At 39.3% G+C, this 27,864-nt stretch overlaps 1 protein-coding gene and 1 pseudogene across 4 annotated transcripts; one reads left to right on the top strand and one right to left on the bottom strand.

Moving 5' to 3' along the window:
- Nucleotides 1–186: 186 nt before the first annotated feature.
- Nucleotides 187–27,864, bottom strand: LOC126586659 (putative transcription elongation factor SPT5 homolog 1; annotated as a pseudogene).
- On the top strand, nucleotides 10,299–14,596 carry LOC126586662 (bidirectional sugar transporter SWEET1-like). 4 transcript variants are annotated; one of them, XM_050251585.1, is made up of 9 exons: nucleotides 10,299–10,438; nucleotides 10,667–10,750; nucleotides 11,050–11,178; nucleotides 11,297–11,350; nucleotides 12,279–12,315; nucleotides 12,644–12,739; nucleotides 13,127–13,406; nucleotides 13,794–13,913; nucleotides 14,247–14,596. In XM_050251585.1, the coding sequence occupies exons 6-9, from the start codon at nucleotides 12,663–12,665 to the stop codon at nucleotides 14,409–14,411; spliced, it is 642 nt and encodes a 213-aa protein (XP_050107542.1). In that variant the 5' UTR covers nucleotides 10,299–10,438; nucleotides 10,667–10,750; nucleotides 11,050–11,178; nucleotides 11,297–11,350; nucleotides 12,279–12,315; nucleotides 12,644–12,662; the 3' UTR covers nucleotides 14,412–14,596. The 4 variants fall into 4 exon arrangements, with proteins under 4 accessions (XP_050107542.1, XP_050107540.1, XP_050107541.1 ...); XM_050251583.1 differs by having other exon boundaries at nucleotides 11,000–11,178; XM_050251584.1 differs by lacking the exons at nucleotides 11,050–11,178; nucleotides 11,297–11,350.

Raw genomic sequence — 27,864 nt, 5'->3', positions numbered from 1 at the left:
AGAAATTACACCACGTTTGCAAATTTGTTTTTCTCAAACCATTAGATATCCTTGCCGAGGAGGATTGGCGGAGGCCATTCCATTGGTTTATCTCAAACTGCAGATATCCGGAGGCCATTGGTAAAGGCTATAGTTTCAATCTTTGTCCAAAGTGTGCAATTTGGGATGATGGATGATGAATTCCAGATGGTTGCTGTTCGTCTAGAGGAATATCCAGTGAGGAGGTTCCCTGGCCAACGAGCACACAGCTCTCCGAGAGGTTGGCGCCGGTTGATATCGTCTGTCGGGATTCAGCTTATTGGCGGACTGTAAAAGAAGAACAGAGTTAATTCTGAAAGGTGTCTTTGTGGGGCCTTAGGTGTAGGCCTTGAGGCTCACAATCAAAATTAACTTTGAGAATCCAGGCGTGCCACTGTCATCTTTAGCATGACAGATGTAAAAATTTTATGGTGTATATATATATATATATATGCCCGAGCGACCCAGTTAGTTATGAAAGGTGCCTTTGTGGGGCCTTAGGTGTAGGCCTTGAGGCTTCCCATCAAAACTAACCGAATACTTGAACACATCTTGGTTGTTTCATTCTTGCATACGTATCACTCTCGTTATACGTTAATTACACGAGCCCGCGGAGCAGAACGAAGTCAAATAGGTGCCTTTGTCGGGCCTTAGGTAATGGCCTTGAGGCTTCCTATCAGAGTTAATTCTATACTCAAACGTTATGTGGGAATTATGATATAACAGAAGTAAAACTAGAGAATAAGCCAATTACTTGCGCCCCAAGTAACTTCGGACTTCTGGTGAACAAAGATTGTCGTGGATGGGTTAAATCCACATAAAGTTCTTTTTTATGCCTTGAGACCAAGGACTTTTAATTGGTCAATCTTGTCTGGCCGAATAGTTAGAACTTAGAAGTCTTTTAATCATAAACTGGCTAGCAATAACTTGGATGCAGATGGAAACATACATCATAGTACTAGATCTATGAATGAAAGACAACAACAAAGGAGGTCGGGTAAGGCTGATCGTCTTGCAACTTCCTTTCTTTGTGATTTACAGAGTGTTCGAATGCTAGAAGGGGAGATTAGACGATGAATCTGTATGAGGTGATCGATACTACAGCAAGATTTAAACAAGGTAGCAGAGCTTTTACAAAGGATTTCTAGTGAAGGTTGATCCCGAAAGGGATGAAGACTAGGGGCTGACTACAGCTTCGTGAAGGCAAATCTGGTTTGAGCAGAGTTTGTGCTTGTAATTGTTTGTTTGATTGAGTGTCCTTGTCTTTGATTTTTCTTCCTCCTTTTATAGACGATTTGGCTTGGCTGTCTGCAGTGTTAATTTTGCCCGAATGCATCTGAAAGGCAATGACTCATCAACTTTTTACTTGTACTGCCATTGTAAAGTACTTTTGGGCTGATTAGTTGGCTGGTCTACACCACTTGACCCCTAGGTAGGTGAGCAGGTAGTTTAAATGAGCTGCACCTGGTCAGGAAACAAGCCCCTTCTTGCTTCTGGACTTCGGCTGGGCCTTAGACTTTTCCTTCTTCTGAACCTCCTTTTGGGCTTTCTTTTGGGCTAACCTCTTCTTAACCCAAAGTTCAAGTTTTATCCCAAACAGTGCCTCATTCAATTAATATTCAGGCTGGAATTCCAGGCGCCAATATTAATTGAATAGCCGCATGCCTGTATACCTGCTCTCGGAACTTGTGTTTTCCAGATGGGATGAATGCAATCTTGCATCTCTTGCTCTTCTCATGACCTTTGAGCTATCCTCTGAGGTTCCTATAAATTCCAGCTCAAAACTTCTCATGTCCAGCCAACAGATCATCTTCAACATTCTCTTTATCACCCTCAGACGTTTCTGCCTTCTTAGTCTTCTTCTAAACCTGGAAAATAGGTTCATCTGGATTCAATTGGAGGTTCCTAAAACTCATTTTTCGTGAGAAAAAGGATTTTCATCAAATATTTACTATCTCCAACACCTTTGGTCAGACACCCCGCTATCCCCAATACCTTTGGTCAGGCGGTTTTCTCCTGAGGGTTTGCCCTCCTGCTCGTTGCTTTGATAAGTCGAGCTTCACCATCATATCCGGTGATGATCCTTATCGAGGGTCCTCTACCAAGCTCATCTTGGCCGCACAACCCGATCACCTGCCTGACCAAGTTTTATCCATGAAGATACCAAAAACTAGTCGAGACACCAACACAACGTAGAAGGAAAGAAACATGACACATTGAGACTTGCTCCAATGTAATTTATCAATTCGTCGAAATGAATGAAGCATCATTTTAACAACTTTTATCTTTTTGTCTTCTTGAATGGTTGATGAATACACTGCATTCCAACACCTGCTTTATTTCTCATATTCTTCAATATAACAATCCCTAACATCCCATAATGTAGGGCAATACCTTTTTAAGAATTTGACATTGATGGGATGTTTTTGCCAATTTCCTTCAAGATCAGCCAAGTAATATCCTCCCTTGTCTAATACTTGACTAACAATAAAAGGACCTTCCCATGTCGGGCTCCATTTCCCAAAGCCCCTAAGCTGAGCTCCTAGAGGGATGACTGCCTTCCATACTAAATCTCCTTCCTTGAAAGACTTTAGTTTTACCTTTTTGTTATAAGCTCGGGCAACAGCTCTCTTCCCTTCCTGAATCTGGTTCAAGGCCTCAATTTGGGTTACATCTAAATCTTCAATCCTCTGACACATAGCTTCTATGTACTATTCACTATGTAACCCGAATTGATTTTGAATTCTGACAGAACTTACATTGATTTCCATAGGAAGAACCGCATCTTGCCTGAACGTTAAAGCATAAGGAATTGTCCCCGTTCCTGCCCGTTTAGAGGTTCGGTATGCCCACAAAGTATTCCCTAGCATTTCATGCCACTTTTCCGGGCTATCTGTTACCATCATTTTGATAATGTTTATCAAAATCTTGTTGCTGGCTTCGGCTTGACCATTTGACTGAGGGTAGTAAGGACTAGACTAGATCATCTTTATTTTGTATTTGCTTGCAAATTCTTCAACGTCTTTTGATATAAAAGATGGCCCACGATCCGTGACTATGGTTTCGGGCACCCCAAACCTATGCAGAATCTTGGTCTTAATAAACTTCTTGACTGCAGCTGAAGTTATGGTCTTTACAGCTGATGCTTCTACCCATTTGGTGAAATAATTCGTTGCCATAATTATGAAAGTATGCCCTTTGCTAGAAAATGGATAAATCTATCCGATGAAGTCCATTGCCCATCCTCTAAAGGGCTAAGGTTTAACCACCGGATTTAAAGGTACTGAAGGCACATGTTGGAGGGGTCCATGCCTTTGACATTCCTCACAGCCTCGGGTATAAAACTTGCAATCTTTTTCTACGTCAGGCCAGAAATACCCATACCTCCTAATCAACCACCTCATCTTCGTTCCAGCTTGATGTGCCCCATATATCCCTTCATGTACCTCGGCCATTACTCTTATAGATTCTTCTTGACCTAGACATTTCAGTAAGAGCCCATCCGGAGTTTTCCTTAGCAAGTTCTCCTCCCATAAGACATACTTAGTTGCTTGTTGTCTATTTTTCTTGCTTGTGGGTGCAGAAGGATCTTTCAAATGATGAATGATAGGCGATCTCCAGTCTTCCATCTCGGTTTCTAGGACCATTATATCTAGACTGAATCCCCTTTTTAAGATAGAAGGAAGATTTCTTCTTTGAACCTCGACATCTACTCTATGCTTCATTTCCTGGATTGGTACTCACGAGGCTATTTGCGCCATCTCGTTGGCCGCCAGATTAGATTCCCTGGGAACATAATTAACTGATACTTCAGAATCCCAATAGCTCAACAATTGTGTGGTCGCCAAGTAATACCCAGCTATGGTGATATGTCTGCACTTGTATTCTCCATTTAGCTGGTTTATCACTAACTTTGAACCACCAAATACCTTTACCTCCATTGCCCCCAACTCTATTAAGATCTCCAAGCCAATTATTTAAGGCTTTATACTCCGCCTGATTATTGGTATTCCTTTGGTAATCTAGAAGGAATGAATAATAATTGTGAACTCCTTGGGGATTTATGATGACAATCCCTACTCTAGAAGCCTTCTAAGTGTACGAACCATCAAAATAAAGCTTCCAAGGAGTAATCCAGATACCAGTTACCCTTTTCATTTCTTGTTGGACCCATTCTTCTTTGCCCAAGATGCCATTGCCTGGTGGGATCCAAACATTAATTACTTCCAGGATCCCTAGTACATTGACGATTTCATCTTGAGACTCTTGGTGCTCTGCTAAGAAGTCAGCAATTGCTTGGCCTTTGACCGCCCTTTGGGGTACAAGCTGAACTCTGATAATGCTATAATACACTTCCCAATCCTTCATGTTAGCATTGGTTTTGACAATATATACTTTATCACATCTGTTTTGGCATTGATGTGCATATGACAAGGTAACATGTAATGCCTCAACTTACTAGCAGTGAAATACAGAGCTAGGCACAACTTCTCTATAAGGGAGTACCTTGTTTCTACCTCAGTCAAAATTCTACTGAGGTAGTATACTGCCTGCTCCTTTCCGCCTTCATTGTTTTGAGCTAGTAAACTCTCGATTGATTTCTCTGAAGCAGAGATATATAGCTTTAAGGGTTTTCTCCTTTGAGGTGGTACCAACACTGGTGGAGAAGTCAAATAGGCTTTGATGCTGTCAAAAGCCTTTTGGTGTGGTGGTCCCCATTCGAAACTTTCTGTATCCTTCAGTCTCAATAGAGGAGTCAACGGCTGAATTTTGCCTGCTAAATTGCCAATGAACCTCCTTAAGAAATTAATTTTTCCTAGCAGTCTCTGAAGTTGTATTTTGTTGATGGGCGGAAGTGACTCCATTATTGCCCGAGACTTGTTCTTGTCCACTTCTACACCTCTTTGATGAACCAGGAATCCCAAGAAGTTGCCCGCTCTTACTTTAAACGAGCACTTCTTTGGATTCATCTTGAGTTTATGGATTCTCATCCTTGTCAATGCTTGCCTGAGGTCTATTAGATGCTGCTCTTCTGTTTTGGATTTCACCACGATGTCATCGATGTACACCTCCATGTTATAGCCAATCAAATCATGAAAAATAGCATTCATCGCCCTTTGGTAGGTTGCACCAGCATTCTTGAGTCCGAACGGCATGACTAGATATTCATATGCCCCCACATGACCCGGACACCTAAAAGCTGTTTTATGTATATCTTCCTGGGCCATCTTTATCTGATTATATCCGACATTTCCATCCATAAAAGATAAGACTTTATGTTTTGCTACTGCATCTATGGACAGGTCAGCCATGGGCATGGGATATTCATCTTTTGGTGTGGCGCCATTAATGTTTCTGCAATCAACACAACATCGTACTGCTTTTGTTATGGCTTTTAAAACGGGTACAATATTGGCCAACCACTCTATCTATTTGGCAGGCCTAATAAATCCAACTTTCACTAGTCTTTCAATTTCTTCTTTGACCTTTTATTCTATCTCTTTTGACATCCTTCGTGGTGCTTGCTTGACAGGTTTATATCCCTCCTTGATGGGCATTCTGTGTTTCACCAAGGTTGAATCTAAACCTGGCATCTCAGTATAATGCCACGCAAAACAATCTTTAAATTCTTGCAGAAGATAGACAATCTTTGCCCGATAATTAGTTTCTAATAAACCACTGATTTGTATAGGTCTTGGATCTTCTTCTGTCCCTAGATCAATAACTTCCAAAGGATCTTGCACTTCTGGTGGTGGCTTGTCAGGTTCTGTACACAAAAATTCGACTAACTTCGGGCTCTCGGGCAAGTCATCTGGTCCATCCAAATCATATATGCACTCGGCCATTCATATGGCCATCTCCAATTCTTCTCCGCAACGTTCTTCCCTGTTTTCATCCTGGCCGGTTGAAGTTCATGGTTGCCGCTCATGCTCTTCTTTTCCTAAGAGCTCTCTTTCTTGTTTTCTGTCTCTCTCATACACCTACAGTCTTTTGATCAGGGACCTGACTGCTGTTACCTGATCCTTCCTCTTTTGTTCTGTCATTGATAATATTGAGGTGTTGGGACGATACAGGGTCTATCACATTCTTCTCTAGTGAGAAACATGCCTTATTCTAAGAGCTTTTGGGTCGTCACCTTGGTAAGGTAGCCGTTCTTATCTGCTCCTGAACATTGCAAAATTCCTACATTGGGATCGTAGAAATTTGCTTTCGCTACGTTGGCTGTAGGAAGAAATGGTCGTGACTCGGCCTCCACCATCTCCCAAAAGCTTGGTCCCCCTGTTCCTACTTTGTAGTAAACCGCAACTTGTTGATGTAGAGTGGAGGGTATGGCAAGACTTTAGTGGATCCAATCCCTTCCGAGTAATGCTCCATAGGTGGAAGCACAATCCACCACAAAGAATGCCAGCATGATTCGCTTGGATCCCAAGTCCACTTCTAAAGGTAATATCCCATGAGTTTTGGTGATAGCGCCGGAGAAGCTCGAGACCGTGAGATCTGTGGGAATGAAATCTTTTACACCTCTTCCTATCTTCTTCATTTGCTTGGCGGGCAATATGTTAACAGCTGCTCCTCCATCAATCAAAACTCTTTTGAAGGGAACTCCCTCCAAATGAGCTGTAACATATATTGGCTTAAGATGGTTGGCTAGCAACATGTTTGGGCGACTGAACACCATTTTATCAGTATAAATTCTTAACGGACCATTCTGGAATGTCTTGGATGATTCAGTTTTTCCCAATTCTTCCTCTTCGGCTACTTCAATGCTAACATGGGCCATCATTGGTTTTGTTGTCAAATAGTTCCATAGTAGCGGGCTGATCAGGCTAAGCACCAAACATGGCGGATAACACATACGTCATGTTGATATGAAATGTACTAGGCTCTGGAAAGTCTTCTTTCTTGCTCCCGATCTGTTCCATAAATTCGTCTAACCAGGTCATCGCATCTTCTAAGAGTAAAGGTTTTGGTGCTCCCCCCTGTTGATTTATGCCCGAATCTGGTATCTGCTTGGGAACTTCACCGAAAGGATCCAATGATACACCAGGGGGCTTCTTCTCAGGCGAAACAATTCCAAAACAAATAGGCTATGTCCTCAATCCAGGAGTGGGCATCATTATCATATCTTCTTGAGCTCTTCTCAATATCCTGTACTTCCCAGGGTGTAGGCTTTGTGGTACATGGTTTCCCTCACCATTTGTTTTGCTATTAGCCCTCTACACCTCCTTTTTACTCCTCCAATTAAACTGACTACTTCCCCCAGAGGGTGTGTGACATCCCACATCGCCCAGGGGAGTGATCCTTAAATGTATATTCCCATCCCTACCTAGCACGAGGCTTTTTGGGAGCTCACTGGCTTCGGGTTCCATCAGAACTCCGAAGTTAAGCGAGTAGCGCGCGAGAGCAATCCCATGATGGGTGACCCACTGGGAAGTTGCTCGTGAGTTCCCAAAAACAAAACCGTGAGGGCGTGGCCGGGGCCCAAAGCGGACAATATCGTGCTACGGTAGTGGAGCGGGCCCGGGAAGTGGTCCGACCCGGGCCGGGATGTGACGAGGTGTTTTTTCAAACTTTTAATTCTTTGAGGCTTCAGATGTCACGGGAATCTTTAAAGAATTCATATAGGCTTTATGCTGCCTCTGGACCCTTCTGATCATAGAGGCTCCCATTTGTTTGGTGGGTTGGCCATTTTTCCCGACCACGTACCATTTTCGTCCGAGACGGGCAGGGTTCTCCTTTTTGACAGGATTTAATATCCTATCATTTCTTTTATCTTCTCTCCTTGCACGGCCATATTGAGAATGCCTTATCTCCCTTTCTTTTATACCTTTAACCTCCTTATCTTTTGCCTCCTCAGAAGCTTCGTGATTTCGAAACACTTCTGATAAAGCTCTAGGTTGGGAATCCCCTCCTAACCGCTGAAAGACACTTCGAGAAGTTTATCTTCCTGCTGTCCGTCTAGCTTTTTCACATGCCTCTTTTCTTTCTCATTCCTCTTTCCTCCTGATTAGTTCATGATTAATGAGGACTCCTGCTGGCGGTACTTCGAGCTCACACTCGCATTGGCATCTACTGCACAGAACCATTCCTTTGATTATGGCTGCTTTTGGATGTTCGGGCAATTTGATCACCCTTTTTGTGGATCTGTTAGCTGACCTTCCTTCTTCTGTCTCCTTTGCAACCTTCCATTTCCCCTTCTCAGCCCATGCTAAATTAATCATATAAACTGGGGCTTCTGAAAAAAGGTCTGCATGCTTGTTTAGCATTGTTTGGACTTGCACCAGATATAGGTTAGGTGGACTGTTTGTCAAGATCGTCTCTTCATCTAGCTAGCTGGCCTCCAGTTTTTCTCTTTCTTCTTCCCCATCATCTTCCCTCCTAACTAGAGGTAAAGATATAGGAATATTTGGTTTCATAAGGCCTGTTTTCCTTTTGAAGTCTGTGGAGGCGTTTTCCAATCTTTGCAACATCTGCAATAAGGTAGTTTGCAAATCTTCAGGTAGCTCTAACATATTGCTTTAGCAAATAAGATTTGACCAAGTGGTCCCACCGGGCGTGCCAAAACTATGTTCATCTAGACGAATATCCAGTGAGGAGGTTCCCTGGCCAACGAGCACACAGTTCCCCGAGAGATTGGTGCCGATTGATATCGTATGTCGGGCTTCTGCTTATTGGCGGGCTGTAAAAGAAGGACAGAGTTAATTCTGAAAGGTGCCTTTCTGGGGCCTTAGGTGTAGGCCTTGAGGCTCACAATCAAAATTAACTTTGAGAATCCAGGCGTGCCACTGTCATCTTTAGTATGACAGATGTAAAAACCGATGTTAAGTTTTATGGTTATATATATATATGCCCAAACGACCCAGTTAGTTATGAAAGGTGCCTTTGTGGAGCCTTAGGTGTAGGCCTTGAGGCTTCCCATCAAAACTAACTGAATACTTGAACACATCTTGGTTGTTTCATTATTGCATACGTATCACTCTCGTTATACGTTAATTACCCGAGCCCGCAGAGCAGAATGAAGTCAAATAAGTGCCTTTGTCGAGCCTTAGGTATAGGCCTTGAGGCTTCCTATCAGAGTTAATTCTATACTCAAGCGTTCTGTGGGAATTATGATATAACAGAAGTAAAACTAGAGAATAAGCCAATTACTTGCGCCCCAAGTAACTTCGGACTTCTGGTGAACAAAGATTGTCGTGGATGGGTTAAGTCCACATAAAGTTCTTTTTTATGCCTTGAGACCAAAGACTTTTAATTGGTCAATCTTGTCTGCCTGAATGGTTAGAACTTAGAAGTCTTTTAATCATAAACTGGCTAGCAATAACTTGGATGCAGATGGAAACATACATCATAGTACTAGATCTATGAATGAAAGACAACAACAAAGGAGGTCGGGCAAGGTTTCACCTTGTCGGGCAAGGCTGATCGTCTTGCAACTTCCTCTCTTTGTGATTTACAGAGTGTTCGAATGCTAGAATGGGAGATTGGACGATGAATCTATATGAGGTGATCGATACTACAGCAAGATTTAAATAAGGTAGCAGAGCTTTTACAAAGGATTTCTGGTGAAGGTTGATCCCGAAAGGGATGAAGACTAGGGGCTGACTACAGCTTCGTGAAGGCAAATCTGGTTTGAGCAGAGTTTGTGCTTGTATTTGTTTGTTTGATTGAGTGTCCTTGTCTCTGATTTTTCTTCCTCCTTTTATAAACGATTTGGCTTGGCTGTCTGGAGTGTTGATTTTGCCCGAATGCATCTGAAGGGCAATGACTCATCAACTTTTTACTTGTACTGCCATTGTAAAGTACTTTTGGGCTAATTAGTTGGCTGGTCTACACCACTTGACCCTTAGGTAGGTGAGCAGGTAGTTTAAATGAGCTGTACCTGGTCGGGAAACAAGCCCCTTCTTGCTTCTAGACTTCGGCTGGGCCTTGGACTTTTCCTTCTTCTGAACCTCCTTTTGGGCTTTCTTTTGGGCTAACATCTTCTTAACCCAAAGTTCAAGTTTTATCCCAAACAGTTGCGACTTATTATTTAAAGCTACCCTTTGCTTCCTTTTAGTTTTCTTATTTGCATATGTTTTTGTTTGCATTTTGATATATACGTTCTCTACAATTGTTGTTTGTAGTTCGACTGTTTATTTTTACTCTTCAATGTTGGATATATGTAATTCATCAACAGTGATTAATGCATTCGTTACTGTTTTCCACAAAGGGTTTGCACTCTCTCATCCAAACGATAGTGACATTGGTGATTAACTTTAGCAACAAAAATACATTGAAGCCATCACCATGGATCTGGGGATTGGTGGTGATCGGAGATTGAAAACCCTAGAAACTGGATGTTGATGTGTAGGGTTGAGTTGAGGAAAAGTAACGTGAAACCTGAACGGGCAAACGAAAACATTTGGTACTTCAAGTGTAGGTGAGTTTTCTTTTCTCTCTCTCTTTTTTTTTTAGCTGTTCTTCTTCCTTTTCCAGCAAATTTTCTTATAACTATAGGCCACGATTGCTTATAAAGTATTCAAATCATAGGGTTTTGCACAAAAAGAGAGGAGAGACTGACATTTGATGGGTTTCTCTTATTGATTTTTCATTCATTTATCCTTTTTTCTTTGTTTATTAATTTTATTGACACAAGTTTTTTCATTAGGGATAGAAATTTGGGCAATAATATGCTACTGTGCATGTTTGAAGGAACAATATGAGTTTGTCAAACGCTAGCGTGGTCATACAGGTTCGATTTTTCCCAACTGTAATTTTAATTATTCATGTTCTTCACCATCTTGTTTAATTTGCTGCCTTTCTATCTTATCACTTTATTGTGTTCACTTCCAATATCATACTTGGAATCTCAAAGCAGCTTTCCAAATTGAGGAAGAGTAAACATACAGAATATTTGCGTTTAGCTTCTTCTCTATTCTTTAAGTTTGATATATATTTACAAAAGTGGGTTGAAAAACATAAGTAAAATCATGTGTCATAGTTCCCTTCTAAGAGTGTCAATATTAGCATGGATGTTGGCAATGGCCACAGCTCAAGTCGTGGCTTGAACGATGAGGTGAAGAAAATGAGGGAGGAGTGGATGAATAAAGAAGAAAAACACAGGAAGGCTGTGGAGTTGGTTTATGCTGCCAAGCTCGATGATTTGGAGGCTCAAATTAGGTCAGTTTTAATATCAAATTAGCCTTAAAAAAAAAACAAAAAATAAATAAAGAAGAAGAAATACTAAATATATGTTGCTAGGTTTATTTTATAGTTTCCATTTTTTTTTCCTTGCAAGGTTGATTTGGAACATCATGTTTAGCTTCACTCTGTTTGTGTTTTTCTCTTCCAGGTAAGAAGGTTTAAACAAAATTAGTTCAAGACTAATAATATTGACCTCTCCATTATCCCATGGAAATAAAATTTGGGAGGTCAAGAAATGAATAGAGATTGAATTGTTAGGTCATTTTGTCTTATTTATTTGTTAATTTTATACTCATTAACAACATTTGAACGAGTTTTAAGTTTTTTAGTCAAGGTAGAAATTGCTATTTTTTTTTGTAGCTAACTATGATCTCCATGCTTATTATTCTATGTGGGCTGTTACAAAACACTCTACAGAGTGAGCCAATTTTATTTGACCTTGGATTGGTTAAAAGAAGAAGAGCATGTGTTTTTTTGCAATAATCAATTTTCATTGAACTTGGAGAAATACTATTTGACCAACTAGGATTTTAGTTTGTTTGTAACTTAAGTTAAAACTATAGTGACACTATTAATGTCTATGCCCAATGAACAATTATGGTAAATAGCTAACACAATACATCTTTAAGGCGCTTAGCGCCGGTGATTAGAAAAAAGGCATTTTCATATGCGCATGCGGAGAGGCTAGATTTTCCTTTAAAACCCCAACCGCTTCTTGCACTCCTCTCAAAAACCCCATTTCCCACTTCGTGAAGAAACATCTTGCTCTTTCCCCCATCATCTTCTCTCTCTCTCTCTCTCTCTCTGGCCCTTTTTCCTTTTCAGTGTAGTTTCTGGTTCCCTGGGGATTGTCCTCAACTGCGTTCTCTACTTTTCTTTCTTTCGTTTCAAGATTCATTTGAAATGGATCAAAAAACAGTGCATGTTTTCAAGGTTTTGTTCGGAGTCTTAGGTGAGTTTCTGAATTTTTCCTCTCTGGTTTTCGGATTATTTTCTCAATTGGATTCTTTCTTACCAATTTCCTTTGAGATTTGTGCGTTTGTGTTTGTTAATGCTCTGTTTCCTCGTTTTTACAGGAAATGGCACCGCTTTCTTCCTCTTCTTGTCACCCACGTAAGCCCTCTCTCTCTCATTCTTTCATTTGGGTTCTAAAGGTGATGCCTTTTTGCCTAAATTTTCATTTTGTTCAATCGGTTATGATATTTTGATTCTCTGTACATTCTGCATTGTTCAAAAAGCAACAATATCTCCCTCTCTCTCTCTCTCTCTCTCTCTCTCTCTTGCTTTTTGTGGCTAAAGATCATGTCTTTTGTGTCATAAATTGGATTTTGTTAAATGCGTTTATGTATATCTGTTGGATAATAAAAAAGGTTGAATCTTTACAGGGTTTCTTTAATTTTCTGTGCAATTTATAGAGTAATTTTGGTTTTAAAATGTGTAGAATTACATTTAAGAGGATAATGAGGAAGAAATGCACAGAGCAGTTCTCAGGCATTCCCTACGTGATGACTATGCTCAACTGCCTCCTCTACGCTTGGTATGTTGATTTGCTTCTCTCTCTCTCTCTCTCTCTCTCTCTCTCTCAGATTTCTTGTTGCCTTAATCACAATGGTTTTTATAACTAAAAATTGGATTATATAGCAGTTTTACCTCTGTTTCTGCTACTACTGTTTTATGTAATCACAATGCATTTCATCACTAAAATTGGCAATTTTGGTTGAAAAATGGTTTGGATTTGTGCGTAAAATATATGATTCTTGATATTTGGGTCAGAGTAAGCTGTACTATTGTCGTCTGTGTATTACATGTTATACCATGTCTTGTGTGTGACGTAACAGTTTGTACAATTAGTTAATTCTGTGTAATTAATTAATAACTTGGATTAATTTAATTAATGTATTATGTATGATTTGCATTATATTAGGTATGGGCTGCCATTTGTGTCCGCGAACAACTTTCTGGTGTCAACAGTCAATGGGACTGGTGCAGCCATGGAACTCATATATGTGTTGGTCTTCATCATTTTCGCCCCCAAAAGGGAGAGAGCCAAAATTCTTGGTCTCTTCACTGCTGTGCTTGCTCTGTTCTCTGCTGTGGCATCGGTCTCTCTTTTTGCCCTCCACGACAAGACCCGGAAACTCTTCTGTGGCCTCGCTGCTACCGTCTTCGCGATCATCATGTTCAGCTCTCCTTTGTCGATTATGGTAAGTTTACTTGTATTCACTCATAACATTCATTCAATTTTCATGGTTCGGTTAGGTACCGTTTGGTACGTGGGACGAGACAGAACGGAACGGGACGAGGCGTTTCGTCTCACGTTTGGTGCACCTAAAACGGATGGAACACGTTCCACGGGACGAATTTTAGGTGAATTTTTTGTTCAACTCACCTCTTGGAACGACTCGTTCCACATCCGTGGAACACAAAATTATAACATATCCGTCTCCTTCTTTTTCCTCCTTGTTTTCAACCGAGGGCATCTTTGTTCCCTCTCCGTTCCGTCCCGTCCCGTCCCATTTGCGTACCAAACGATACCTTAAGTATGTGGAATTGTTTGGGATTAGTTATGTGTTAATTTGTGTGTAATGCAGAGCACAGTGGTGAGAACTAAGAGTGTTGAGTTTATGCCATTTTTCTTGTCACTTTTCTCCTTCTTGTGTGGAACTTCATGGTTTATCTATGGCCTGCTTGGCCGTGATCCATTTGTTGCTGTAAGTATCCACCTCTTTGAATTTATGTTTGTCTTTTAACCATATATATGAACTTTTCTATTAATTTTCTCAGCATTTTTTCTCGCTAACCTCTTAATTGACTAATACACAAATTGAGATGTGATTCAATTCAAATTGAAAACTAGAACTTGTTAACCCGATAATAATTTAGGTGTGACAAGATGTGCATATCTTTATGACTATCTTCCTTCTCGCATTATCTATCACCCGACAAAAGAGATATAGACATACAATATGATATTCATCCGATTGAACCTAAACTTTTGCGTTAATAGACCTTTCGTCTTATGAATGATCTGATGTGTGGTGCAGATTCCAAATGGGTGTGGGAGTGGCTTAGGGGCACTGCAGCTGATCCTGTACTTCATCTACCGTGACAACAAGGGCAAGGGCAGTGGCACCACGAAGCCCAATGGTGCTGCAACTACTGCTGACGAATCAATTACCATTAATGGCGCCCAAGATGGGCATGTCTAAGAACCCGTCTGCTTCCTACGATGGGTTATTGCCACGTGGCAGTGGCATCTCCAAACTTCCATTTTCCAGTTCTTGTTGTTCTAGTGTTGTACTTGTAGTAGCTTAAATTTCCATCTAATGATGTTTTAATGACAATGCCACTCTGATTAGATGTCCTGATTGAATCAATCATATTACTTAGCTGATTTCTATATTGTTCACAGGTTTAAAGTGTATTTTCTCATGTCAAATATGCGGAGGCTGGGATCTTACAAGTCCCAATCCTATGGATACCAAATAAAATTACTTAGCCTCTCCATTAAGACTCTTGTGTACGGGTGCCCAATATGTCGCAACCACAGTTATGGAAATCATGATAAACCACATAAACTTAAATAAAAAAAATTATTCTAGCTGTTGGAAAAAAATATTTAAATTCTGATAAATTTTAAGATTATTCTTGCCATTGGATTTAAATTTGAACCGTTAGATCTTTTTTTTTTACCGTTAGATTTGATTATATTCGATTTAAGCCGTTGGATTCAATAAATATATAAATATAAAACAAAAAATAAATTGAATGTGGACCGTTGGATTAACCAATGGTCCAATTACCACCACCACCCGATGAAGAAAAGTAGCCGTTGGCTACAAGACAAGACCCACTTTTCACTCTCATCCATGGGTCCCAGCAACTTTTGTGGGCTAAATTTGTGACCTATATTTACCTTCATTTTAAGTTTTAGGTTTTAGGTTTGATTTAGGTTTTGGGTTGGAGTGGATTTGGGGGGGGGAGAAAGGGGAAAATTTAGGTTATAAGCCATCATTGGAGATGGTCTTAAGGGAGAATGTTGCGATCAATGATCAAGGGGTCCATATATATAGCTAGCGAAACTCTTGAACATTTGATAATGAACGGTGAGATTGCCGTGCAGTTTTTTTCATTGTCCAAAACTGGAAAGAGAATGAGAGTGAGAGTGACCTTCGTAATACCAAAGTCTTGGTCGTTGTGGAAAATATAAATGTCTTGGTCTTTTGTGGTTGGCTGGACCTGTCTGTAGACTACACTTTGACTAGAGCAAATGTAACGTGTCTGTAGACTACACTTTGACTTGTAGACTACACTTTGACTAGAGCAAATGTAACGTGTCTGTAGACTACACTTTGACTAGAGCAAATGTAACGTGTTGTTTGAGGTAGAACCAGTTATATGATAATAGATTTAATTAAATCCACTTAGACCGTCTAGACCCCGCCTAGCCGCCTAGGCGCTAGGTCCCAACCCGCCGTCCAACTAGCGCTTAACGTTTTTTAAAACCTTGTTCCCAATAGGGAGAGAGTGGTTTTAGAGGATTGTGTTTTAGAAGACTGTTACGTAGTTGAATCCTGTTTTAGTGATGAAATGATTTTTTTTCTTACAATTTCAATGTTGATAAGACAGTTTAGAACTTAAGATCATAATTCTGAAATCTTATTCAAATATGTGAGATAATAGATAGTGATACCAATATACTTTTCCTCCTGTATTTTGTTTTCTTTTCTTGTTTGTCAAACCTCGTGTCTTTTCTGTCAAAAATGGACTTGAAATACAAGAAATGAATTGCAAGTGTTGCAACAAGAGGTTTATCTTGTGCACATGGTTTCACAAAACCTCCTTAGATTTGAGCAATTACATCACTCTCCTTTTAATACTTTCATGATTGGTTTATCTTCTCAATGAATTCTACTTGTGGTTAATACTACCTCTCATCCTGTGGTAATAGCTACTACAAAAAAACCTTTGTGTGACGAAATAAGTTTTGTCGTGCAAAGTATGATTTTGTCACTCAAAACCTTGCGTGAAGAAATTTTTGTCCCGCAGGGTTCATTACACAAAGCTCGTAAGATAGGGTTTGCACGACGAAAATTAGTCTTCATTGCGCGAAGGTACTTTGTGCGACGAAATATTTAGCAATTTAAAATATAAATAAAAAAGGAAATAATTTTATTTTGCAATTTAAAATATAAATTAAATTAAATAAATAGTGTTTAGGTGACGAAATGTTAATTCGTCACGCAAAGAAAATAACAAAAAAAATAAAGAAAATAATTTAGTTTAACAATATAAAATAAAATAAAAGGCATTTATGCAATGAAATGTTGATTCGCTGCACAAAAAATGTAACGACTTGTTCCCAATTTTACGGTTTTTATAATTTTAATAAGTGAAGAAAGGAGGAATGGAACCGACCAATAAGAAACGAAAGAAAGGAAGGGAAATGAGAGAAGAAGAAGGGGGAGACACGGGTTGGCCCATGTAACCCATCGGACCCGACCCATACCGCCGCCTTCCCGACACTTTTCCGTCGGTTTTTCGACGATCTAAACCTCACCACCATTTGCAAACTAACCCTTATCTTCCCCTCTTCCATTTCCAACCAATTTTTATTGGGTTTGAGCTTGAATTCGAGTAGAACGAAACCTGTGGGTTCCGATGGTGCCACGACGAAATCCGACGATCGTGAAAGTAATGTCGACCATCACCACCATCAAACCACTTTTCCTGAGGCCAGGAACAAAGCCCAGACAGATTTAGGGGCGGTGGTGTTACGGATTGGTCGAATTCAAGAACACTCATTTCAAGGGTTTCCAACGTATCGAGGATGGTTTTCAGGTGTTTCCCGACCAAATTGGACTTGGCCACAGGTATGAAAATGTTCCCCTTACTGAAATTTACTTGTCAGTAACATTTGGTAATTTTTGGAAATAATTGATTTTTCCAGCGAGTCAGGGCGACCAACCGCCACCTACGACAACACGTGGGCCGAGACATCCCCTGACCTTCCTAGGCTAAATTTGAATACCCTGATTCCATTTGTGAAGTCCAATTGACGAATTTCTGTCGTTTGAACCTAGTTCCATTAAGGTCCACCACTTGATTAGAATGGTAGTCGACGATCCGACCGTTGGATTGTCACCAAACTTTAATTGTGAAATCTCATTTCCGGATTTCACTGTTATAATCTACGTATTTGCATTATTGAGATTTTACATTATTTTTCTAAAATTTATATTAATTTATTGAATTTAGATTTCAATTAAATTAGTTACCAAGAGTGAAGTTTAGAAAATAATTATTTAAAATTCATTGACCTTTCGAGGTCACAAGTAACGTTTTTGAATAGATCTTGAAACCACGAACGCATGGGCGAAAGCCGTTTGCGAGTCCGAATTATAACGGTATAGTTATGGACATTTGAAATCATTTACTAAACTATAGTTTTTAATTAATTAAAATCCCACTTTGTGGGAAGGAGGCCCAATGAGAAGATGAGAGCGAAAGGCAAGGGACCATCAGAAAAATGGGAGAGAAGGAGAACTATCGAGAAGGAATGAGGGGAATGGAAGAAAAAAAAAAAAAAAAAAAAGAGGGAAGGACTCTCTGATCTCTGTTCTTTCAGGGAAGGGGGAGGAGTCTCTCTCTCGGTTCACACACTCTCACCTTTCGATTGATGCCGATGCAAATTCAATGGACTCCATGTTGGTCCAATCACTCTGATGCCCTTCAGTTTAGCAAGACTACCAAGAGATTATACATATAAATGGTGAGTAGTATAACAGACGAAATGCCTTAAAATGTGTTTGATATCCATGGGTTAATTTCACATTTCCTACAATATTTGTTGTTCTACGTTTGTGTGTGGTGTATGTTGATCAGATTCAATGATTGAGCATGAGGTTCTTTTACTTCAATTTCTTTTATGGTTTTAGTCGGTGTTGTCGACGCTTGCTTTGAAACTACCATGATATATTTGGAGTTCTTGGTTTTGTTTTGGGTTTTCTACCATTCAATGAACTAGTCTAAACATGAATTAGAGTTGGGTATTTCGGATTGAGTGTGTAGATCAACTTTCTTAATCAAGGGTTTGGTTCAAAAGGTCATTTTCTTGTTAATTTTGAGTCATGTTAGTTTTGGATGTTGTATACATGACTTCTGGACTACTTGGAAGTATTTTGGGATTTGTTATATGAATTGGAAGTGGGCTGTTATGTAAGCTGCAGAAAATTGATTTCTTTGCAAAGAAAACTCAAGTTTCGAGTAGCCTTCTTTGGCTCTTAATTTCTAGGCCTCTATGTGCTCCTTTGGAGAAAAATTTTTGTGTGTTGAAAGCACATATGTTCATGGTCGTAACCCAATTGTTTTCACTCAGATCCGTTGAGTTTTGGTTGATCAAAACCTTATTTAAACTTGGGTCGCAAGCTGCCAAACAGTAGCAGAAAATTGGGTGTCCAGTTTCAAGACTCCGTTTTTCTTTTGGCATAACTTCCTATTTAGAGCTCTGTTTTCTACAAACTTTGTATGCTTTTAAAGTACAAAACACAAGCTTCAAAACCCATATAATATTACATGATTTAGTTTAGTTTTGAATGTTCCAAAGGGAGCCTAAACATGGTCCAGTGGTGCTGTTTTCTGCAGATTTTGTGGAGAAGCAAGAGTACTGTTTTTGCCACACCTAGTTTCTTTCCAGATTCCTTTCTAATCTTCTTTACTACTAATTGAGTGATGGTATTAATATCATTTGTGGATATGACATGGTTTTATAAATGTGTTTTCTACTAAATGTGATTCTTTTATAATTGGTCATCGATCTATTTTTATTAAATGTGATTTAATTCATGGATGAGTATTATTTGTGAAAAAAGTGATTCGAATTGCATATTGAAATGTGAATTATATATATATGCCATAGACCCATGTTAATTAAATGTGAATTCTATTGAAGTGTTATTTTATTTTTGGTCATTGATCTATTTTCATTAAGTATGATTTGACTTGTACATTGGAAATATGGTTTGTATTGTATGATTGGATTGATGTGATGAAATGAGAGGGCTAGTAATGGACCATTAACCCATTGTTATGGGGTTTGTTACTTCGAAACATGTTTCAAATCTCGTGTCATTATTTCATTCTCGTTTCGTTGAGTCTTTGTACCTTGAAGAACTTGATCCATGTATTGTTTCATTAATTGGTGTTACACATTCTACTCCGCGATTCCGTCGAGTGATGGTCCGGAATCGTATCCTGGTCTGGATTCCGTTGAGTGATGGTCCAGAATCCCTTCTACTCCGCGATTCTGTTGAGTAATGGTCCGGAATCGTATCTACTCAAATTTCATTGAGAGATGATCCGGAATCCCTTCTACTCCGCGATTCCGTTGAGTGATGTTCCGGAATCGTATCTAACTTGGGTTTCATTTAGTGGTGGTTATTCATTGATTAAACAATTAAATGCTAAGATCATGTATCTTTTATTCATGATTAATTAATTGATGTGATTGTGGAATGACGTTGGGTATGATTGAGATTATTATGATTAGAGTAATTGATTAATGTGACTTGAGAATAACATTGTGCTTCATTGGTTCTTTGATATGTTACATACTATGATTTGGGGTATTATGTGAAACAGGGTGATTTATATGATGGATGAATTGGAAAGTATATGTGTGAGAATGGGTTACATGCGTGTATGAAAGATGATAATTGTTGTTGACGTAAGGTTGATGTGTAATATGGTGCCTTATGATTTTATGTTAGAAGTATTTTACGGAAAGATTAGAGTTGACGATTGTGGAACTACTAATGGCTTGATCCCTATTGAGGGTACGTAGACAGTCTAACGAGAATGTTAGATGCAGCCATAAAGTAAACGAAAAATTACTTTGCAATTTGATTCTCAAGTTGTGATTTGCCACATTCCGTAGATGGGGTATGTAAGAGATACAAGTATTTGGTGACGTCACGTGTCGATCATGGACGTATGTCGGGATCGGGGCGTGACATTAATACATTATAGTACATAATATTTGAGGATCATAAGAACTTACGGATCGAAAATCCGATGTACAGATCTTCCCGATGTTAGTGCATCATGATGGTATTGGTTGCGTTGTGTGTGGTTATACGTTGATGCATTTTGAGCTCATTATCCTGCACCCTGATGTTAGTGCTCCTGCCTCTGGCCAGGACACAGTTCTTCACGTGATGTTCACCTCCCGCACCGCACGCTCACCTTGGATCCAAGTTTGGTGCACAGCCCTGTCGTACAGATCACAATAGGTGGTTCCGACTCGTAGGTGACTCGCGATTATTCGCACAGCCTGCAAGTGATCGTAGCACTTGAGCGTACTTAATTACACCCAACCTTGTCGTACATACCACAATAGGTGGTTCCGACTAGTGTGCAGGCATACTTGATGAGCTATGGGTTCAATCGTACAGCTCACATTAAGTGACTCTGACTGGCATATTATTTTATATTGATTTACCTGTCTTACATCTTTTGGTGCGGAAATATTATGACATGGCATACTTTAGTTTTTACTGGCCTTATGCATTGGTTTTCATATGTATATATATAGTATTATTTTCTGAAAACTATACGCTTTTACAGCAATGGGTTATAACATTTTCAAAAGGTTTTTTTATTAAAACTTTATTTTCAGTCCCACTTACCCTTGTTTTTCACTCTTCCAGATTTTAGCTGCTGAAAGTTCGTATCGACGAAGATTCTTGGTGAATCTCAGTATAGATGGCTACCTCTGAGGGTATGGTCCTTACCCATACTACTGTACTTTACTTATGCTCTGACGTTGCGTGTGGAATGTGTTCATTCCTACTCACAACACACTCTCGTCTTTAGGCACTTTTAGGTTTAAATTTATTCACATTTTCCACATCACTATACTTTATGGTTTCGTCACCTTTCAGGTATCGGCCAACACAGCTCAATTCGGAGTCCTAGTGGACATTCCAGGTCGAGGTGTGTCAAAAAAAGTAATAAAAATAAAGAAAATAATTTAGTTTAACAGTATAAAATGTAAAATTAAATAAAAAAGAAAATAAATTGGGTTTAGGCGACGAAATACTTAGATTTGTCCCGCAAAGTTTTTATAAAAATAATAAAAAAGTATGAAAATAATTTTATTTTACAATTTAAAATAGAAACAAGAAAATAAATTGGATTTAGGCGACAAAATATTTAGATTTCGTCGCGCAAAGGTTTTAAAAAATTAAAAAAAAAATTTAAATACATTGCACGACGATTTTTAAAATTTCATCGCGCAAGGGTATTTTTAACTAGTCCAAAGTATGCTAATATTCTTACTGTTGCCAATTTGGTTGATCCCACATGTTGTCAATGCTCAAAAGCGTGATGAATGACGAACATCAAAGTTTGGATCACGGAGAAACGTTCAGTCATGTGGTAGTTCGCTTAGTTTAGTTTGTTGCGGTTCATTTTTCATGGCCATGGCATCACATTGCAACTTGAGGTGTTCTCATCACTGAAGTTTGTACATAGATAATGAGCAAAGCACATGAACAATTCTGATCAAATAAAAATAAGAGAGGATTTGGAAATGAAATTATGAGAGAAAATGGGCAGAGAGAGAGATGGGGCCTCCCATTCTCTTTTCATCTTATTTTTATTTCTGCAACTTATAAACATATATAAACATCCTTATAAAAAAACACAGAGAGAGCAGTGCAGAGCACCATCTCCTCTCCCTCCACTTACATCCCCATCTCCTCCCCTAATTACTTTAAATATATTATCTATAAATACTCCCTAACCCTAATTAACTTGGATTAAAAGGTAAGATGATCAAAGATGGAAAAAAAAAAAGGGAGAGAAATTAAACTAAAAAATAAAGGAAGAAAAAGCATTTCCATGTATAATATGGCATCAGATCTTAGAACTATTAACTGCAATCACCATCACCAGAACCAGAACCACCACTAACTCAGAAAATCAACAGCAGCATGACCAATTTTTAGTCAATTGTTTGTTTTTTCACATCACATTGCAACTTGAGGTGTTCTCATCACATTGCAACATCCTTCACAGATACCTTGTGTTTATACTAAACTTCCACAGGAAAACTTTTCTCAATCTTGCATTTGATCTCTCTTAACTTGACAAGGGCAACCACAGGTCTACCAAGAACTCCCTTAGAGCAACTCCACCGAGGCATTTGGCTCGATGGACAAGCGACAGAAATTAGTCAATAGCCCAAGTGATCAGCTCCAGCCCATGCGGGCAATGGGGCTCAGGGGAGGCCCGGTGGACAGGCCAGGCACGAATCCACAGCCCGAGAGCCTGAGGCCCAAGTGATGCATGGCTGACGTCAGCCACGATTTAAAAATATTCGCGTCAGGCTGACGTCCTGGGTCATCTCGTACTCTGTTGCAATCGCCTCCATCGAGCTCCTAGCCGCCACCACGTGTCCGTAATAGACCACCCTCTCACCATCCACCACATCGCAGCTACACAGCAGCGGAATCCACAGCTTCTACCCGATCCAAATCAGACTGGGGGTCGGATATCTTATTCACCGTCACAATTTCCTAGTACGTCACAAGCCTCGAGAATAGGACGGTGGCTATGTGGTCGAGGTCGTCATCGGACTTGACTATGTACTGAGGCCGCTTGTTGGAGACGCCAGTGCCATTGCGGCAGAGGCAGGTGAGGGGACGATGACCTTTTGTCCGGCAGGGACGGGTAAAGCCAGGTCAGTGGCTAGGGGGTAGTTGTTGGTGCCGAGCAGGGTGCGGAAGTGGGTGACGTTGAAGAGGGTTTTGACAAAGAGTAAAATTATTTTAAAAAATAAAAAATACTAATATTTTATTGCCTATTGCCAAGACTATTTAGTGTAGGGATGGAGATGCAAAAGACACTTACTGTTCATTTGAGGCTATTCAATAGTGACTTGCCCTAGGGGGCCTTAGCAACAGTGGAGTTGCTCTTAAGAACCCGGAAACAGGTAATAATAATGAAACGCACAAAAGAGCACAAGATAGACTGTATATTGAGATTAAATACCTGAAATGTTTGTCAAAAATAAAAAATAAACTTAGTGCTTACCTGGAATGCTTCACTTTCTAAGCATATGATTACACCGAAGCTATTACCACTGCATCACATCAAACACAAATTAAAGTTAAATAATTAAGCATGATAAAGAACAGATGACTGGTCACCATGGAATAGCAACTCACTCCAGTAGCACGAGATCATGAAGCTCATATGCCCCAATTCTGGTAATACCAGATGTCACCTCAGAGCTCTCCACAATATCATCAGCAAACACACAGATCTTCAAACAAGAACGAATCATTTAAATTCCACATTACTATTTTACAAGAAAACTATTCCTGAAGTCCATGACTTTGCTCCTGAAAAAACAGAAGATAACAATCCTCACATGTTCTTTCGTTACATCAGATAAGATGATGAGAACATGCTGCTCAACCTTAACAACCATACCAGTTGCACCTTCCTGAGCGCCAGATACAACTTTCAAATGATTCCCAGGTTCAAAGTATTTGCAAAGCTCTTTTTCATTGATGGCAAGTGTTTTCTGGAAAATCAAATCCCAGTAAGAACAAGTAGCCACACCACTAAATCAATAGATCAATAGGAATATTGAAAATTAATTCAGATATCACATCAAAAAAACACCACAATAAGTACTTCTTACTGGGAGTTCTTTCATTTCGGGTCTGATATGAACAGTCTCCTCCTCAACTTTCTCAACCCATCCTTTCAAATTTTTTAGATCTCCCTTGACAACAATAACTGCATCGCTCTTTAGAAAGTGTCCCTTCTTTCTGTTTGAAAATAAAGTTGACAGATTTGCAATATCTCATTACCATTCTCGCTGAGCTTCCGAAATTTTTCAAGTTCGTCAAACGTGGGATGTAGGTTCAGAGTACTAATTGATTTGATTGATACTGCTTTACACAGGAAACCATCTTTAAACATCATGCCATTAATCGTCTGATAATAATCACCAGTCATCCGATCTTGTTTACGATCTCCAAGAATATGCAGTTCCCTGCAAAAAGTTTACAAGGGACAGTGTAAGAAGTTAATCTAACAATACATTGACTGGAGACACCATTGTAAGAAAGTTTTACAGTATTACCTTGCTTCCTCAATATTTAATAAACGTGGAGGAGGAACAAATGCTTTTGTTCTACAACTTCTCTTCCATCCTGTGTCATAAACAAGTCATCTCAAATTACCCTGATCAATGTTATTGGATAATACATGCTTATGGGGAGGTGGAAATATTACCAAAAATGATAATTCCAAGAATCAATTTGATGAAAGCATACCTCAATAAATGGATAAAATAGGAATGAAAATAAAAAGATTACACATGTACACAGAGAAGACTTGGACAGACGCAACAAAAAATATACGACGAACTTTACCATTTTATTTGCAAGAGCTTGTGAATCAATCCTTGGAATTAATTTAACTGTAACTCTCTGCCGCACATTGTCCACATCCGCAACCTATAGAAAATAAGTGTTGCGGTTAAACAAAGTATCACAGGACACTGTAAGAAAAATACCATCCCTACCTGGGCAAGGTCTCCTTTATATGTCCCAATCTTCATTCTGACCCACATATCCCTAGAAAGATCAATAGCCTTGCTTTCAACCGAAAGAACATCAGTCATTTCTCTAATTGGAACAAGCATTATTTTCTGGCCAAATATATTGCGCAGACCTTTGCAAGCCTGAAACCAAAACAAATACAATAATCAAAGACGTAAGAATTTCCCTATGGTGCAAATGTCAAATTTAGCCTTATGTGGATAAATAAACCATCACAAATTTATGCATATACCAACAAAAGCATACCTCCCTCACATGGGCTTCTTTGTCCGCTTCAACGTAGACATAGTTTTTAAGGTGGTCAAGAGCAATAACAGATCTGATCTGCAGTTCAGGTTTATCGATATACTTTTGCATTAAGCAAAACAGCTACCTCCCGCTCACGACCGATCTGGTAAGCATTAGCAAATAAATCATTAGCGTTCCCTCAAAAATTGGAACTACGACCTTAAGATGCTAAGAGAAATAATCATACCGCACATTTCACCATCCACAACTTTGGGTCCCTACCAGAAGGTAAAAGAGCTTGCTGATCCACATCTGTGGTGTCTTCATCATGCTCCCTATGACTTGACTTCCCATACCGCTCTTGAAGATTTCTCTCAATCTCTTCAAGATCTTCTTGCTCATCTTCTTGCATCAACGGCCGATGACGCATCCTTCTACCATCCTCTTCTTCAGGTAGATCAGGTGCATTATCAGCAATAAAGTCTGCACAGAGACAATTTAACAATCATCACCAATACACAGGAACAGAAAGAAAATCACCATGATTTTTTATTTACTCAACATCCCCATCAAATTCAAGTGGAAAATAATCATCATGCACACACACATGAAGAGATAATTACAGCCGTTCTATAAACATTACTTAGAAGGGGAAAAAAACATACAAAGCCTTTTCCCACTAAGTGGGGTCGGCTATATGAATCCTAGAACGCCATTGCACTCGGTTCTGTGTCATGTCCTCCATTAGATCCAAGTACCCTAAGTCTTTTCTTAGAGTCTCTTCCAAAGTTTTCCTAGGTCTTCCTCTACCCCTTCGGCCCTGGACCTATGTCCTGTAGTCGCATCTTCTAACCGGAGCGTCAGTAGGCCTTCTTTGCACATGTCCAAACTCAATTTAATAAAATAATTTAATTATTTAAATTTGAACGGATATCTACATAAACTGTACGGAAGACAAGAATTCCATGGAAAATGACTTAAAACTGAAAGAAAAAAACAAAAAAATGGTTGAATTCAACAGCACTTTCTTATTTTATCTTTGATTCTAACAGGAACATACATAGCATTATTCATTGTGATGAGACACTTGTCCCTCCATTACTCAAGTGAAGGTCACCACCCCACACAACTTATTTACGAACTTCCTAGCAAAAGGACAAGTTTGTTTTCTCATGGTTTCTTGCCAAGTTAACAAACCCCCCAAAACAAAAAACTAAAGAAACGGCCAAAGTTGACCTTTAGCCATCCTTAATCTCTAGACATTTTTTAAATGAAGGCCTATAACCTAATTCTATCGAGACCACGAGTTTCTATACAAATTAAGGGCTACTAGTGTATGCTTCAGCTCTCAGTGTAGAGGAATGGAAATTGGACAAAGAATTCACATGCCTCCTACGAATTGAGTTCCTCCCATAGACCTTCTCGTAGACCTCTTTTATCATAATTCCTAATCTTTCATAATTTTGATAGTGACATTACAAGGCAGTCTTCTAGAGGGTCAAATTTCATAGCATCCCTAACGATATGGCAATTAATTATAAAAAGAAGTATATTACAAGACATAACTCATAAAAAGTCGCAAAGATTATTTAGTGGATATAAGTCCGCAATTACAGGGACCACGAAAAATAACTCCAGCAAAGGAGGCATGAATAGTGCTAAACACATTTCTCCTCATAATGATACCATTTTGCACCTGTACTTGGATATCCGACGAACAAGGAAAATCAGATGACTGTTTATAAGGCCCAAAGACTTCAAATAAACCCATATAACTTTTAAACCTTAACCAAAAGAAAAAGAAGAAACTAGAACTATGAATGAAAACAAATCCCAGCACCAAAATTCAATTTCGTATGGAACAACCGTAGTTCAAACTTATATAAGAAATATCACAAGAACAAAAAGAAGACATTGATCAGTCTTGAAACTTGTAAGAACCTAAGTACAACCATAATCAAAGGATTCCCATAATACTAATACACTACCGTTCCTAAATCAATTACAATTCATTACCAGCATTTGCCGACTAAAATTTCTATAACATTCATTAATGCCAAAATAGCTTATAACCTAAATTCCAACCCAGTCCAAATTCATAACCCTAAATCTCAAAAAAAGCAACAAAATTTCTGTAAAATACCAACAAAATAGTTAATAACTAAACAAAACAAGAGTAGAAGAAGGAACAGTAGAGCGTACCATCATCCCCCTCCTCGTCTTCTTCTTCTTCGTCGGTATCGACCTCGGCCTCAATGTCGAGAAACTGCGACCCAGACACCATAAGCCTCGTCATCCTCATCGTACTCCTCTTCCTCCTCGTCATCGTCCTCCTCTGCTACATCGTCTATGAAATCCGATCTCCTCCGCTTCTGACTGGGCCGCCGTCTTCCTCCTCCTCGTTCCTCCTCCTCTTCCTCCTAGTCATCCTCATCTATAGCTTGGTCCGGGTCGTATTCTTCCTCTTCCTCCATCTCGTCGTCTTATTCGTCTCTGTGACGAGCCATGGTTGTGATGGATTCGGATCAAATTTGGGGGTCCAAGGTTTTGGTAAGAGAGAGTGTGGTGTTGCCAATCGCGCAAATACCAGAAACGTGTTTATATTAGCATCCCTTTCAAATCAAATTCATTAAATTTAAAACCACATCCAAATTCAAATAGGAAACTAATTACATGAACATTGGCTAATTTGCTTCTAATTAATTTCATAATACCACCAACAACAATCTAAGGAAGGTGGGTGATATGAATCATAAAACGTAATTGTGCACAGTTTTGTGCCAATTTTTTTGTT

The sequence above is a fragment of the Malus sylvestris genome, chromosome 10 (assembly GCF_916048215.2).
Source record: "Malus sylvestris chromosome 10, drMalSylv7.2, whole genome shotgun sequence".
NCBI lineage: Eukaryota > Viridiplantae > Streptophyta > Magnoliopsida > Rosales > Rosaceae > Malus > Malus sylvestris.
Note: the sequence above shows the minus strand (reverse complement) of the source record. Positions and strands in the feature narration are given on the sequence as shown.